This window comes from Asparagus officinalis, chromosome 3 (assembly GCF_001876935.1).
Source record: "Asparagus officinalis chromosome 3, Aspof.V1, whole genome shotgun sequence".
Taxonomy (NCBI): Eukaryota; Viridiplantae; Streptophyta; class Magnoliopsida; order Asparagales; family Asparagaceae; genus Asparagus; species Asparagus officinalis.
In genome coordinates, this window is record NC_033796.1 from 60,510,531 (window position 1) to 60,527,825 (window position 17,295).

General features: G+C 36.5%; 1 protein-coding gene across 1 annotated transcript; it reads left to right on the forward strand.

Moving 5' to 3' along the window:
* On the forward strand, positions 2,677-15,492 carry LOC109834215. Its single transcript, XM_020402188.1, has 3 exons — positions 2,677-2,909; positions 3,205-3,281; positions 14,216-15,492. The coding sequence occupies exon 3, from the start codon at positions 14,229-14,231 to the stop codon at positions 15,231-15,233; it is 1,005 nt and encodes a 334-aa protein (XP_020257777.1). The 5' UTR covers positions 2,677-2,909; positions 3,205-3,281; positions 14,216-14,228; the 3' UTR covers positions 15,234-15,492.

A 17,295-nucleotide genomic window follows, 5' to 3' on the forward strand; every position in this document is an offset into this window, starting at 1 on the left:
TTAACCTTCACAACAGATCAATAACCTTAATAACTAATGCATAACCTTAATGGTTATGCATAACCTTAAAGATGCCCCTTCTTGAGTAAAAGAGGATAATTATTCATGACTTTCTAATTCTTTGTGTTGGCAACTCTTTTGAACTGTCGAGATCATTTCTCTAAGGGTCGCGCAACGCTGACACTGGCAAACTCTCTTTAGAGTTATGAATTCTCTCAAGTTAGCATTGGTCCCAACTTCGCTGGTTTTGGCCTTAGAATGCAAACGTCATTTATGGTGACGTTAGCTAGAAGTTTGTCCAGCGAGATCATGGACGATGATGTTATTCCTTTGAGGAAATTTCGATGAGGAATAACCCCGATTCTTTGCTTCTGTCGGAGAAGCATAACGAGCATCATGAGATACTTTGAATAGAACTCTTAGAGGAGTCAAAATCCAAAGCCTGAGATCAGAAGTGATAACATCTTGATCTTCGCTTGAGGCGAGAGTTGAAATTCCTTCATCCTTGGTGAAGTTCGTTTGGCTTTCAGCAAAGCCCGAACAATCTTCGGTGAAGGTGGGCTTTCCATACGATGGGGTCGTTTTAGACCCGAATGTCGCACTGTGGTGAATTTTGCGACAACTGCGTACAATTGTCATCGTAGAAATTTTATTCTTGGAAATTAATTCCTCAAACTTCGCTTGATCAAATTCCGATAACCAGCATTTCAGTAAAAGACCTGAGGGTCTTGGTGTCAGCGTGCGATACAATCTTCTCGTCGGAGGAGAAAGAAGTCTCCAGCGGAGTTGTCATCCTATTTTGGGTTCTTTTAAATTGTAATTGACACAAATTACAATAAAAGAAAATGTAGTGAAACAAAGAAAAATAAATTTTTTTCATGGCGTTCTTTTTTGTGTACCGATGGAGCATCGATCTTATACTCTGTTTACTCACCGGCTAAGACGATGAGTCTTTTTGCTGTTGATAGGGCGCTTGGAAACTAGTTCAGTCTTCTCTTAGCAATACCTCCAATATGTCTTTGCACGTGTGCATGTGTATATTTGTGTCTAGGTGTCTCTATCTATCTCCGTCTCGTGTGTCTTTGTTGTAGATGATTTCCTCTCCTTTTATAGGCTAAAAGAGAGAGTTAATGATCTCCTTAAACGTAGATTAAGTGTCTAAAGTAGGAGTTAGTGGGGAGCAGTTATCCCCTAAAAATAGCTTTGAAATGACTAGTTGGGCGAATTTGACGGGCTTGGTGACGTTCGCTGAAGACGTGGGCGAGAGTCACTTCTAACGTGGACTCGTCTTCTTTAGAAGTGGATGACTTGGTCCAAGTGGGCGAAGTTTGCCAGTTGGCAAACTTCACTTATGAGTTCGAATTTAGCTTAGAATTCTAGGCTTGGCCAACTGATGATGCCTTTTGACTTGATTTGAAGCATGTTGCGAGCGGTTAACTCGTGTCTGACTTGGTCGAATCGATATGAGTTGTTTGGCGAGGTTCTCTTCAATCATCAGGTGACCTCCGCTGCAGCTTGTTGTGAGCTTCACTTTGGGCCCATTCAAAGTGTTTAGCTAATGGGTGTTTACTTCTTGGACCTTCAGTGAAAATATATTTTGACTGTCTATACCTGCCGACCTTGTGATTTTGGGTGTTGTATATGTGTTTCTGCTACTTCAATTCCGTTCTTTAGTACTATTGATTTGTACAGGAGTGTATATAAAAAATTGAGCAGGTCGACTCTCCTAGGCCCCACCTCGGTTTATTTTGGAAGGGGTAGTACACCTTGATATTTCCATCTAGATCTAGTTAGATTTCTTGTCAAATGTTAATTGCATATTAGTCTCTTTAATCATTTTAATTACCAAAATGTCCCTCAAATCTCAATATTTGAGAAAAAAGCCCCTCAAAGTATGTTTTTTTATTGCCAATTCATCCGTCTGTTAGGAAATCTATTAAATCTTATAACTGTAGTTGGGTTAAGTCTTAACCCTCCATCTAAAATTAGTCAAGTGCCCCCCCTCCCCCGAATATACTTTACCCTCTAAAGCAACTGAAACATCCTTATTCTCCAATTTTTCCTACTATGTAAAAGAGGGAAAATGACTTGGTGGGTTTTTAGGACATTATGATCCTTGAAGAAGGCTTAGTGGGTTTTAGGTTGTAGGCATAAACCCATCTTATCAAATGGGTTGGTGAGATTTTAAATGGCAGGGTGAGATTATAATGGGAAATCCATTCATTTTTTTCAAAGTTGACAAAATTTTACCCTAATTAATAACTGCACCTAACCAGAGGGACGAAATGTCAATAAAAAAGATGACTTGGAATACCTTTCCCAATTGAAAATGATTTAAGTGACTGATACACAATGACTTGTTTGTCTTATGAGAATTTGTCAGATCCACTGAGGGGCTGTTTGGTTGGCCAAAAATTCAAGGAAATCAATTATAAGAAATGTATTTCTTATAATAGTTACATTTCTTTTGTTTGGTTCACACATTGAAATGAAATAAAAAGATTATGTGACACATTTTCGTTGGCTGATATGACTCATACTAAAGGAAACATATTTCCTAGATTTTTATAAAAAAAATGAGTGGAAACATGTTCTTAATTGTTTCCATCCCAATTTTCTTTTTATTTATGTCAATTCTAGACTCAAGGAAACCAACCAAACAGCCCTGATTCAATCAAGATTGTCGCTCCAATGGCGTAAAAGACAACATCACCCCTCCGTTTGCCTTCTCTCTCTCTCTCTCTTCTATCTTTGATGCCATTCCATTTTCAACCAAAAGTGAAGTTACCGATGAAGAAAAAATACATCTAAAAATGTGGCCACGACCTGACCCACCCCCCTCTCTTCCTTCCCCTTCGGAGTAGCGAGCACGAAACCCTCTCTCCCTCTCCCAATTCAGTTCCCTTCAGGTATCATCTCCGCTGATTAATCTAATATTTTGTTTAGATATAATTCCACTTTATCTTCTTCTTCTCGATCTCAGATTAGATTAGATACGATTCCAGCATGTGAGCATGTCTCCTTTCCTTCTAACTTTAATTGTTTTTTAATATAGCTTGGTTCGTTGGTGTTTTAGTTCGCGTGTGTTTGGCTTGATTACCTTGTTTATTTCAATTGGGTGTTTGAGCTTTCTTTCTTTATCCCTTCCTTCAGCAAACCCACCTCCTTTTTTTTCTCCTTTAATTGTGATGTTTGTTGGTACAGGAGTTGGACCCTCTTTTGAGATCTACTGTTGTGTCGTCCTCTTCTGTGCTTGAAAGGTGAAGGGTGTCTCTATTCAGGTAAGTTTGAGTTGGGATTCTTTTTGTTAGTGTAATTTTGATAATGGGTTCTGCTTCTCAAGTTCCTTAGTGCATGATCATCTTGCATTTTGGATAGTTGAGTTGGGTTTTGCTTAGTTTTGTCCTTTGACTTGATGCTCTATGGATCTGGGTTTGTTAGGCAGCACCGCAACCTTGGGTGTTTCTATTTACATTAGTTTGTTTGCATATCTCAATATTATTGATGGTTTTTTATTACGGGTTTCATAGGATTTGATGGTTTTACATTAGGTTGGATGTGTTACTCAATTCTGAATTGTTTCAAATAAGTTCTGCGTGTACCTTCTAAGGCGGTTGTAGAAAGCGGTCTCCTATTTAGGATGCAAATGGCAATCTGGTTGTTGATCGTTTAATGAGATAACTTCTTGTTTACTTCTAGCTTTACTCAGTCTTACAGTTAGGGATCTTGATTGTTCAGTGAATGATCAACCCTAAAGATTGGGATAAGTGCTTTGTTATTCTTGATTATCTTTGTAGTGGATGTATGTGAAATTCATAAAAGCTCGATTTCATTTCCTAGGTTTACATGTTGAAACAAAATTTATGATAAGGGTCCCACCCCAAGTTGTATGCTCGAAATATTTAGCGTTTATTTTGGTAATGCAATTGCTTGATAATAACTAATAAAAGTGACAGTTAAACTTGGTCAAGTTTTGCTACTTCCTTAAAGCCCTACTAATGCACCAAAAGTTACGAAGTTGTGATGAAGGTTAAAGACTGTATCTTTATATTCTAACCTCTCTTTCGTATGTAATTGGCTTCTTTTGTAGGCCAATATGTGGTTTCTTGGAAGTGTATTATTTTTTAGGATTTTTTCTTATAAACCCAAAGTTCTACTCTCATTTATCAAAAAACCCACCTAGTTCTATATGTTCTCATAAACTATACTTATCAAGTTTTCTTATCTTTAATCAAAGTATAGAACATAATACTTTTATATAATGTATTTGTACCGAAAATTCAATATTCTCAAAGGCCCATATCTCATTCTCTCTTCTCTTTGTAGAAAAATAAACGACCACAATCTCCAATGACTCCTTCTCCACCACCTCACCTCCCCTCTCCACTCCTTCCTCTTTACCATACCCATCATCTCTTATGGCTTTCTCTCCTCACTCTGCCGGAGATGCTCCCCTCACATCAAATTCCTCTTTGACTCTACATCATCCGACGATCCTCTCCTTACCTTTCGGCCTACCACCTCTATCCATTAGAACACCCTCATCGCGCCTTCAAGATTAAAATTCGATGAAAACTCAGAAACCAACAAATTTCAAGGAATCACACTTCTTACAGGCATACCATCAAACACCTTGCATGCAATTTGAGAACTTGATTAAATTCGAGAAGGTGAAATTGTCAGGAGAGCTGGATCCCTTTAGAAATAGAGAGAACTCTAAATATTCTCAATATCCAAGGCTTACTTGAATAATTGAGTTACACAAGAGAATAGAGTTGTCAATGAAGTAGAGTTGAAAAGGGACTTGATGTAGGAAGTTGAAATTGGTACATAAAGCGATGAGGTGAGAGAATAGCAATGTTTTAAGTGTCGGATGTCGGGTTTATGTCAGATGTCTAAAATTCATGCCGGATAGCGAAAATATGAGATATGTCGTGAGACATGAAATAATTATCGGATTGCTATATCAGATTGTGTGCATGTGTGTAATATAATATCCCAAATGACATCCAAACATAATTAATAAATTCTATTACCTAAACATATAAAAAAATAATTAACTTATGATGTTTAAGATCACTGATTGACTGTAGACACTAATTTCTTTATAGTTCAATTATACAAACATTTTCTTTGCAGGTTGTTGCCTTGACCTTTTTGGTTCTATGATAGAGAGATGAAAGAGAGACTGAGAGAAAGAGGTGAATGAGAGTGAGAAGGGGGAATGAGAGATTGAGATCGAGGGAGAGGGATCCGAGGGAGAGTGTGAGAGGGAGAGGGAGAACTAAGAGGGAGAAGGAGAGACTTGATAGAGAGACGAAGGAAGAGACATAGAGGGAGAAGGAGAGACTAGAGAGAGATGAGAGAGAACTTAAGAGGAGACTGAGAGGGAGAAGGAGAGGAAGAGAGGTAGATAGATTGCTTTCTTTGAAGCTTTAGTTTCCACATTCTACTCCTCACCGTCAAACCATAGTTTCCCTGTAACCATGAGAGAGAGAGAGAGAGAGAGAGAGAGAGAGAGAGAGAGAGAGAGAGGTACATTACCTTTGATGTGATGAGAGCCCTAGTGTTGAGGAAGGCCGAAGAAGAAGATGAAGGGGTAGGGAGTTCTGATAGAGGGTATCGCAGTTGATTTGGGCAAAAAAAGCCCTAAAGCAGAGATATAATTCATATTGGGTTGGGTCGGGTTTAGCCAACTTAACCTAATAAGCTTACATCACAATTTCCTGAAATCGACCGATTTTTCTCTCTCGAAATATCACCCAACATGGTGGAATTTTTTCCGACATGTTGTTGTGAACCTAAAAAGTAAAAACTTAGATACCTTAATATCATGGCATTTAGGTGTTTAAACCGAAATGTTGGCCGTCATGTCGTACATTGCGGTTGACATTTAGAACATTGGAGAAGAGGATGACCGGAAGAAAGAAGAGGAAGTGAACATGGATTTGTTTGGCTTGTGGAGGAGTGAAGCATCATTGGGGAAGGAAGAGAAAGAGCTTCACCAGAGGGGGGATGAGAGGAAGCCATTGGAGATGATGAGGTTGAGAGGAAGGAGGGGAGAGGGAGGTGAGGTGGCGGAGAGAGGAGGAAATCATGATCGGAGATGATGAGTTCTTTTATTTTGCTACAGATAGAAGAGAGAATGAAGCATGGACGTTTTGGGAATATAATTTCTTCATACAAATTAATTTTACAAAGTACTCTTCCATATTTAGGGTTTAAAGGTAAGCAGATTTTGTATCTCGAGTATATAGGAACATATACAACTAGGTGGGTTTTTTCATAAATAGGAGTATAACTTTGGGTTATAAGCAAAAACCTCTATTTTTTTATCCATTAAATTGCATGCTTACTGGATTTGTATTATGGTGGTTTTTCAACTTTCTTGAAGTCCCTATAACTGCACCAAAGCTGTGAAGTTGAAGTAAAGGTTAATAGTCACATCCTTTTGTTATTTTGTTATGGCTATAGACCGCCAAAAAATTGATTAATTCTTGTCCTGGGCTTGAATTCATCCTCAAATTTATTGCAAGTCTTCATCCAAGAAGTGTGTGTTTGAGGCAATAGGATATACATTAAAAATTCATGTTCATAAAAATTAAGTCCCTTTAAGGGAAAATATGATGATCAACTTTCTAACCAGGGAAATGCTAAACTCAGTTGCAATCTTAACTGGAATGTTTCAGAAAGTAAAATATCTATTTACTAATTTACATTGAGACATCATATTATTCGAAATATAATTTTGTGGTCATGTTTGATTATGTTTTCACTTTTCAGGAAATACATGAGCTTGATATATTTAGCCAATAAGAAAATGATAGGACATGCTCGATTAATCCATTATGTAAACATATGTGGATGTGCATATCTTAGATTTGCAAATCATGATAAAACATGGAAATGCAGATTCTGTTAAAGAATATCAATGATGTTTACATATAATTAAATCATTTCCAGAAAGATAACTGGTTGTTCTTGGTACAACTATAGTTGATATATTTCATGATGTTGAAACCAAAATTTTATTGTGGAAAAGACAGTAATTGTAGAGGAATAGGAAGCCGGAAAATTTGGCTTGATTTTTTTTTTCAATTTCTCCTTTTTGACTTGTATCTTGTGGCGTCCTAGAATAAAAGAGGAGATAAGATTAGATCACAGGGAGAGAGTAGAAAGAGAAGGCACGTAGGATAAATAAGAAAGAAAATAGCGATTACAACAGCAACTCACATCAAATGAAGAAAGCAGTAGTTTTCAGATAAGATAAACAAAAAATTTGTTGATAAAAGGACATTGCACTAAATTATCTTAACCTTTGGCAACTTTCATCTGGTTGACCAATCTAACATCGATAATTTAGGCTTGGAAATCACCTATATGACAAACCTAATTGTCTGGGCAATCACCTATATGACAAACCTAATTGTCTGGGCAGAGTGTTATGAAAATGTACCACTTCGAAAGTTCGATATGTTAAAGCAGATGCTAACTTTAGGTTTGTGCGGACTTTACCATTCGTAACCTCTTTTAACTTTTAGATTTAGGGGAGGTGACAATTATTTTGGTTGAACTTTTCACATTCTGAGCAATCTAAATTCTAAAATAATATCAGGAAATGTCTTTGCCAAAATTTTGTGTTTTGGATCATGATTACATACACATTTCTTTGCATGCCTGTGTGCATTCATTTGCATGCGCCTGCATATTATGTATGATTCAAGGGAATTCATCCTTAAAAGGAATTTATATTCGATAATCAAAATTGCAAGTCATATGGGTAGAGCTTGTATTTAAAACCATTGTCTAAAATCGAACCTTAGATGTTTAAAATTTATGAAGATTAAGAGCTAAAAAATTTGAAAGGGAGGAAATCAAAGTTGTTTATAAGGTAACTTGCAGAGGAATATATCATATAGGAATAAACTGGGATCACTAGGATATGAGGGGGAATCATTACTGTGGGAAATTTATGATTGGCTACTTAAATAAGAAGCATAAAGTTAGGTTTGATATGCAATATCTAAAAACGTCTTCTAGGGGGTTGGAAAATCAAAGTAGTGAAGTTGTTCATTAGTTAGTGAAAGAGAATCATTGGATATTTATGCTTCAATGGAATTAAAGCATGCGTAATTTGTTTCATATCTATTCCACATTGTGTAGGCCGTGACTGCTAGAGTGGGTTTATGGTTTATGCAATGTTATATTAAACGTTGGGCTCTTTTAGACGTCGGACTTGACGCCCAGCGCTTAGATGCCTAGGCGGGCACCTAAGCGGTTTCTGGGTGTTTTTTTATATATATATATATATATACAATAAGATGCATAAATACAAATTATAAGTTCATCTCAATAGTAAAAAACTCATTCTCAACTCAAACTTAAGTTTACTGTTTAATTAAACTTAAAACTTAAGTTTACTGTTTACTTAAGCTTAAATTTAGTTTACTGTTAACAAAAACTAAATATTAACTTGACTTAAACTTAATATTAATAGTAGCTACTTGAAATTGAGAACTATACTGCAAAAGTCACTTCAACTTATGTTTACTTAAACTTAAGTTTACTGTTGTTACTTGTTAATTAACTTAAAATTCACTGAATGAGTTTACTATTATACCTTGTTACAGAAAATATAAAAGGTCAAAGATCGGTGAAGCTTTTAACTGTTGGTGGGACTCGTGGGAGGTCGAAGACGAGGTGGGAGGTCGAGATTGAAGACGAGCTTGGAGATCGACGACGAAAGGCTTCGACGAGATCGATGACGAGACGAGATCGAAGAGGAGGCTAGAGGCTTCGACAAGGGGGCTTTGACGGATTTCGGCAGGCGCACGAGGTGCTTCATAGAGCTTCGGCAGTCGACATGGCCACTGGATAGCTCCTGAGAAGCTTCGACGGAGGACCGAAATGCTTCGACATGGAGCAGGAACTTTCGCATCTTCGACGGCGCTTCGATGAGGAAATGTGCGCGTCGGGTTTGCAAGAACGGCGAATCTAGGCCGTTAGATGGTTTAGTGTGTTGTTTGAGTTTTTGAGTTTGGGTTTGGGTTTGAGCTCGGTTCAGGTTTGTTTATTTCGTGCCCGCTTTTTTTTTTTTTTTTGATATTCTTGGGCGCGCCGTTTAAACAGCCCGCTTAACGCTGGGCGGCCGCATAGACGCTCCCAGCACCTATACCTCGTCGCTCAAGGGCTTTGAGACGCCCTGGGCATCGCCTCCGCCTAAGCGGCCGCCCAAGGCGTTTTTTATAACACTGGGTTTATGTATTCTAAGAGATTAGCCGTAGTGATGGAATTAGTACAATAGCCTTATCAACCGTCCAGCACATGACTGTGGGTCTTACTTTACGGACTCACACGACCATAAAGGTATTAATATATTGATAATTTGGTAGGGAAGTTAATGGCTACGAAAATGAATGTATTTGACACGATTACTATTCAGATTGTTTTATACATCTCTGCATCTTAGAACTAAATCAACACTATTGGTACCTGTTTATGGTTTGTGGGTGAGTGACTTTTATCGTACATGTTTTTTTTGGGCTCTTAGATCCTTCATGGTAATGTTTTGACCTTTCATTTGTGTTTGTAAAATAGTTTCCTTGAAACTCGATTCCGGTCTTATGAAAAACTATTCGGTCATTTTTGACTTAACTCCATGTTTTTTTGACTCCTTGGTATTCTGTAGTGGCCTAGCAACTCCGCTAAAAAGAAGCAGAAAATATTTATAAAGATAAATTGTTCTTTTGTAAATCTATCTGTTTATGTAAGATTGGCAAACCAAATAGGCACCTAGATGTATAAGATCAATCCTCATAGAGCTCTTTGATTGCATAGGTCATCCTAGTGAGCGTGACCGCACATAAATGTTGCGAGCATTTTGCATCACATATAACAAAAGAGCCTTGTTTGTATCACTAGTCATTTTGGGCTCCATAAAAGAAAATTTCCCCATTATGCTCCTTTAAGGGCTATCTTGGTTAATGACTATCTTGTCTGCTGAAATTGTCAGCTACCAAATTCTTTTTAAAATTTAACTATACCCTTAGTTCTAGTTCCTTGCAATTTATCCCTCAAAAAGTCATGCAACTTTTTTTTGGGAGATAACTAGCACGTGTAGTCCCAGTTGCATGTAGTCGATCATGCATGGATGCATATATCACATGATCTTCAAAAGATACTAATCTCCAAAGCAAACAACAATATAAAAAACGAGTTTGATTTGTCTTGAAAAATACTTCATCTATTTCCTCTTAACCTTACTTGTTTCCGAAGTTGCATGGAAGCGAGCAGAGGAACCAGTTTGGATGCGGGTGTGGATATGAGACATGACAAATTTGTAAAATGTAGGGTATGAGGACACAACTACATATATTAAAATTAATAATTTATATGAAATTATTATTATCTTTCCAATTCATTAGTTGTTAGAATTAAAATTCCTATCACATATTTAATTTTCTTTTATTATGTTGATTATTATAAATTGGATTTTGCTCATTTTCTAATTAGACACTCATTCAACCCTTTTAAATCATAGCTTTGAAGTTAGCTATGAGCTGAAACAAGCTTGACCCATGTCTAACGAGTTTCAATAAATGGACATGAACTGTAAAATATACATCCAATAATTGTATGACAAGTGTTTTAAATTAAAATATATATCATATAATTGAGTACATGTTTGAGAAAATGTCCATATATCCGAGGAGTGTCCATAAAGTTTCGGTATAGGTATGTGTTGTGTACAGGTACAACTTCATGAGAGAAGTACCCGGGTGACATAGCTTGTTTCTCTTGAATAGTCACACAAGTTGGTCAAGCATAACAACCACAAGCCGTGAATTTTTGCATCAGCTGCATGAATCTTATTCTTGCATTTAGTTCTATTTTGTGCCATCTCTTTCGTTAACTTATTTTCGTATCCTTCTTAATTGCTTACATCCAAGTACTTTTAGATCCATGTACAGTCTTTTTGGGCTCATTAACCATACCCTTGTCACTTTTCTTAACTGGTGCATTTAATGGTTTCAGCTATATGTGACCGATCTATCTTAATCGATCCTATCTCATTTTATCGTTAGTAGGTGCAACCTCTAACTCCCTACATCTGTACTCCTTTCTTATCCTATCCTCAAGTGTACCACAAGATCATAAGTTGGTCAAGTGTGAGTAGGTAAAGTATTTCTTATTTTTTTCTGCTGCTAAATGGGTAGCACTTTCCAAATATTTTGGATAGCTAAAAGGACAACAGAAAGCACAAGGTCTTCATTACAGGGACCGAAGAGAGTTAAATTGATGCCTGGGCAAAATATTTCACTTTCACTAGACCCTGATCTCCAAAAACCAAAACACATTAGGTGTGGTTCGTCTGTCTACTTTTAAACCATTACTTCCTAATAAAATTTTCTCGTTTCTATTTTGGTGAGATGTAACATCCTCTCACTCATTATATCATCTTCTACATTATATCATCTTTTGTTCCTATCTTACAATGATAGGGAACTTTGTTGGATGCAAGGGCGGATCTACATTTGCCTTGAAAATTTTCAAATTTACATTTAACCCATTATTCCAAAATTAAAACACAGTGTTGTGATTTGTTGAAGCCCATTTGAATTCCACCTAAGCAACAAATAGGCCCAAAGAATAAAAGTCCAATGTAAAAAAATACAATCCAATAGTTAAAAACCAAAATCCAAAACCCAAAACTAACTAAAACTCAAACTTGATTATCTCTCCCCTACCCCCCTCGTCTGCAGCTCCAGAGAGCCAATTCCAAATTCCCCAAAACCCTAAAAATCTAGTTCCACCCAAGCCTCCCACCCGCCGCCCGCCGCCAGGTCCTCTCCCCCTTCTCAACGTCTCGACAATTATCAAAAGCGAGTTAAAAATTTTCTTTTAAATTGTGTTTTGCAAGGGTTAATATGGTTTTGTTTAATTACTAACTCACATATTTACATGCTTTATCTATTGAAGGATACAATTCAAAATTTTTAAATATTATTAAGAATATGCAATAAATTAGTTTTGTTATCAAATAGTTTCTTCAATTTTACTAAACATTGAAATATATTAAAGTGAAAAAGGAATTTATGGCTAATGGATTATTATTTATTTTGAGAATTTGAGTTATATAAAAATTGGACATTGTGAAAGTAAAAAATTGTGAGAATTGGTAACTAACAGATTGATTAATTGGAATAATAGTTTGATATTATTTTTTATCGACCGCCGAGAGCATTATCATCATGTACCATTATTTAATAAAATTATTTTTTATTTTTAGATAAGTAGATGCTTGTTGTCCGCCTCGGAAAATTTTCTGGATCCGCCACTGGTCAGATGCCTTCTTCTTGCATGGGCTTAAATTTCTATATAACAACTAATTTTTTTATTTTTCGAGATGTATTGCTGGTTATCCAGTAAGGTTCTTGGTGGTTACCATCACCAAGAATTTGACACCTAGTTAGAAGGTTAATCTCAGTTGACACCTTTCATAAATTTGTTTGGTCTTTTATAGCTGCATAGCCCACTTGAAGGGTTGACCTCTGAGTTGCTGTTTTTCAGTACCTTGCTTGTGATGTGTTGCTTTATTTCAAGATCTTTACTGGTTATATGCATTGGCCTTTTGAAGCTTATTATGTTTGGACCTGACATCATTTTTGTTTCTGAGATAGTTTGATGAAATGGCAACATCAAGAGATCAAGCTATTTTCTAGAGTTTGCATATGTATTTAAAGATTTGTGAAGTTCTATACTCAGGCCTATTACTTAAAATTTTTATTTTGAATGTGAACTTGGGTAGTCATAAAATTATATTCTTTTGACTGGATATTTATAAAAAAAGAAAATTCGCTTAGCTATGGTAACTTCCAAATGCAGAGAAACCCTGGAACTAAAAATGGGCAATTCTGAGCCATATCTTTATTCTTTATGTTTAGAAAAACAAGAGTTTTAATTTAAAAACTAGAAGCAAAAGGGATAGGTGCAGAGAATCAATGGAAGCTGTTCTGATGAATGGTGTTGACCACAATATATAGCTATGTTTAGGGAGAGAAAAACTGATCCAAAGAAGGTTGTGCCATTCAACTCTATTGGAACTCTGAATAAGGTCAAAATATGCATCTGATAAGTGAAACTTACCACTAGAAATCCAGCTAGCTATTTTGCTTTGTGCATCATCAATAGATCCCCATAACTTTATAGCTCTATTCCCTGTCTTCAAGAATTGTTTCCACATCCAAGAGTCTTGAGGTTTTATTTGCATATCCCAAATAGTAGACCTTTTAAGATAAACACCATGAATCCACTTGATCCATAAAGAGTCTTTCATAATAAAAAGCAGTCCAGAAAAGCTTAAAGCAGCAGCCAAACTACAACAAATTGACGAGAAAATGCCAAGACCACCATGTTTTTTTACTCCTGCACATTATCTCCCATGCAACTAAAGGCACTTTGTTAGAATCAAATCTACCTCCCCATAAAAACCTCCTGCACAGAGAATCCACCTTCACAAGAACTCCTTTTGGGAGTATATAAGTACTTGACCAGAAAAGATGAATCCCCATTATGATACTCTTCACTAATTGCAACCTCTCTGCATATGAAAGAGGTCTAGCCTGCCATCCTTGAATGTTATGAGTAATTTTGAAACCAACACTGCACAATCAACTTTTGATAACCTTTTACTGATCATAGGTGTTCCAAGATATCTTATAGGTAGAGACCCTCCTAACCAAGAATGCTTTTGATTTGGTGCTTTATTCTCCACTCTACCATAAGAAACAGAGCATTTAGATGGATTTGCACGAAGACCAGATACATTACTAAAATGTGTAAAGCAATCAGGTAATCACTTCACAACATAAGGGTCACCTCTACGAAATAGAAGGAGGTCACCAGGAAGTGCAAAGCAATCACTTTCTATTTTCATGAATACTTTTAGACTTTCTAATCCAATTTTCAACACTGTTAGCAACAATTTTTAATAGCTTATTATTTGAAAGTTCATAGTAGTTTTCTCTAATAAAAAAGTTTATAATGGTTTTTGTGCAAAGCCCCTAAAAATTCATGGTTTTTCTCCAATAAAAGAAGTTTGTGGTATTTTGGTGCAAAATGGTAGTTGATTTACCTCGTATTTACTTACTGATAACATGTGTATAATGAAACCTATGTTAAATATCTGGCTAATTTTCCTTTTTGATTGTTTTAGTTTTCTCTACAAAATGGAAAGAACTGTCAGGAGTCGCCGCAGCAGATCTCTATCTCGTTGCATCAGGTCAACTCCATATCCCCTTCGTCCACACCGCTGGGAAATCACAAATGAAGCCAGTCCGAAGAGGATATCATCATCCTTGGCATTAGAGAGGAGGGATTGGGAGGATGCCACGTGCTCCGTGTGCATGGAATTCCCACACAACGCTGTGCTTCTTCTCTGCTCCTCTCACGACAAGGGTTGCCGGCCTTACATGTGTGGGACCAGCTACCGCTACTCTAACTGCCTTGACCAATTCAAGAAGGCCTACACCAAAATCCACAAGGGAGTTCCCGAGACGCCAGAACACCCTAACCTTAACCCTAGCACTGAAAAGTCCGAGGTGATTGAGCTCGCTTCATGCCCTCTATGCCGTGGTCAGGTCAAAGGATGGACTGTGGTTGAACCTGCGAGAGAGTATCTCAATGCCAAGAAGCGGAGTTGCATGCAGGACAATTGCTCCTTCACGGGCACTTATAAAGAGCTCCAGAAACATGTCAGGTCCGTGCACCCTTGTGCAAAGCCCTGGGAGGTGGACCCCACAATGGAGCAGAAATGGAGGCGGCTCGAGCATGAGAGGGAGCGGGAGGATGTTATAAGCACGATTAGGTCATCAATGCCACGATCAGTAGTCTTTGGTGATTACGTGATAGAAATGGCGAATAGCGATCTAGAGGACTCAGATGAGGACGGTGAGATTATGGGTGGCAATGTTGGTCGTGGTATAAGTAGGAGCATCCTTTATTTCTTTCTACGGGAGGGTGCTCGACTGATGAGGCTTCAACAGGATCCTCATGGGGATGGCATTATTGCTGAGAGAGTTACTGAGGATGTTGATCCTTCTATTTCTATTGCGTATACCTCTGGTGGAGACGATGAGTATAGATCGGTTGGCGAAGGCAGAGGTTTAAGAACGGAACAGAGGAGGAGAAGGCGTCGGAGAAACAGAGGAAGATTGGTAGTCGATACGAGCTAACTTGATTGGAGCTAACAAGGGGGGAAACACGGATGGCTTCGAGTTTCTGAGTTTTGATGTTACTTGATTGCCTGATGGATGTTTGTTAAATTTGTGAATTTGTGAAGCCATGTGATTTATGATAAACCAACGATGATGGATTGGAGAAAAGAGAATGTGTCTATTCTCTTGCTGTTGTACCTTCAACTATATGTTTCATGTCAATTTGTTCATCATGTTACTTGGTCTCAATTGGAATGTGAGGAAAGGGGTTTGCATATTCAGCTCTCATGAATTTATGATATGATATATAGGAGGTAGGGGTGTACAAAAATATCTGTCTGTTAGGATACATATAATACATATATGGTTATCAAAATCTATATATATAGAGCAATATGGGTATGCTTGGTACCAAGCACAAAAAGTTGTGCTTGGTAGTGATGTGTCATATCCCCCTCCACTCATTCAAATATGGGACCACATTCACATGGGTAGTGAGTGGATGAGGATGTGACACATCACTACCAAGCACAAAATTTGTGCTTGGTCTTGTACCAAGTATACTCATCGCTCTTCTCTCTCTCTCTCTCTCTCTCTCTCTCTATAGTATATATATATATATTATATATATATAATTATATATTATTATATATATTATATATTATATATATATTATATATATATTATAATATATAGATATATATAATATATATATATAGATATATAACATATACTATATACATATATATATATTTACATATAATATATATATATATACTGTGTTTACATATATATATTATATATATATTATATATACATATTATATATATATATTATATATATATATGATATATATATATTAGAATAATATATATATATATTATTATATTATATATATATATATATATATATATAATATACTATATATATATACATATATATATTTATTAAATAATATATATATATATAATATATTATATATATATATTTATATATTTATATCTTATATATATATTTATATATATATATAGGGTGAGGTTCTAATAAAAACCTCCTTAGTCTAAAAACTAAAAACCATTGTGGGTCATTGGATCTATCTCATCCAATGGTTGAGATTAGAGCTTATACTGCAGTGAATCCAGATTCAGTGATGGCAATAAATGCCATTATTAAAGAGTGCAATAAATTTGTTTGTCATTAAAGAGTGCAATAAATGCCATTATTCTTCAAAAAACAAACACCTCACATAACTGAATCTAGATTCACTGCAATAAATGCCATTATTCTTCAAAAAACAAACACCTCACATAACTGAATCTGGATTCACTGCAGTGAATCGAGATTCACCCATACGTGTCTTCGTTTTTTCAACTGGAAATCCTCACCCTATATATGAGTGAATCTAGATTCACTATAGTGAATCCAGATTCATTGGAGTGAATCTCGATTCACTGTAGTGAATCCAGATTCAGTTATGTGAGGTGAAACTAGATTCGCTGGATTGAATCTGGATTCAATCCAATGAATCTGGATTCATTGGTTGTTTGTTGCCCCTATTTATTGTACTTAGTATAATAATGATATTTATTGTACTCTTTAATGGCATTAGTGCAATAAATAGGTTTTTAGTTTTTAGGCTAAGGAGGTTTTTATTAGAACCTCACCCTATATATATATATATATATATATATATAATTTTTAAAAACCATCCAATCTATCTAATCCAATGGCCTACATTTGGATGGCAGAATTGAAAATATAGACAAATCTAATAGACATCAGTTGTAAAAAATAATGTGAAAATGGTAAAATTGGAACGATTCACTACAATGGTGGCTGACAACATTGGAAACTGGAGATAATGAAGAACACATTTCTCTAAAAACGTAAGAACACATTTCTCTAAAAACGTCCTTTCACTTCCCCATTTCTCTCTCTTCCCCTGCGCTCCAGCTCACTTCGACGCTCCAGCTCACGCCGACGCCCCGACGTCCCTCGACGAGCTCGCCGTCGAAGACCATCGACGAGCCCACGCCGACGCCGAAGCCCCTCGACGTCGTTCTCGACCAGCTTCGAGCTG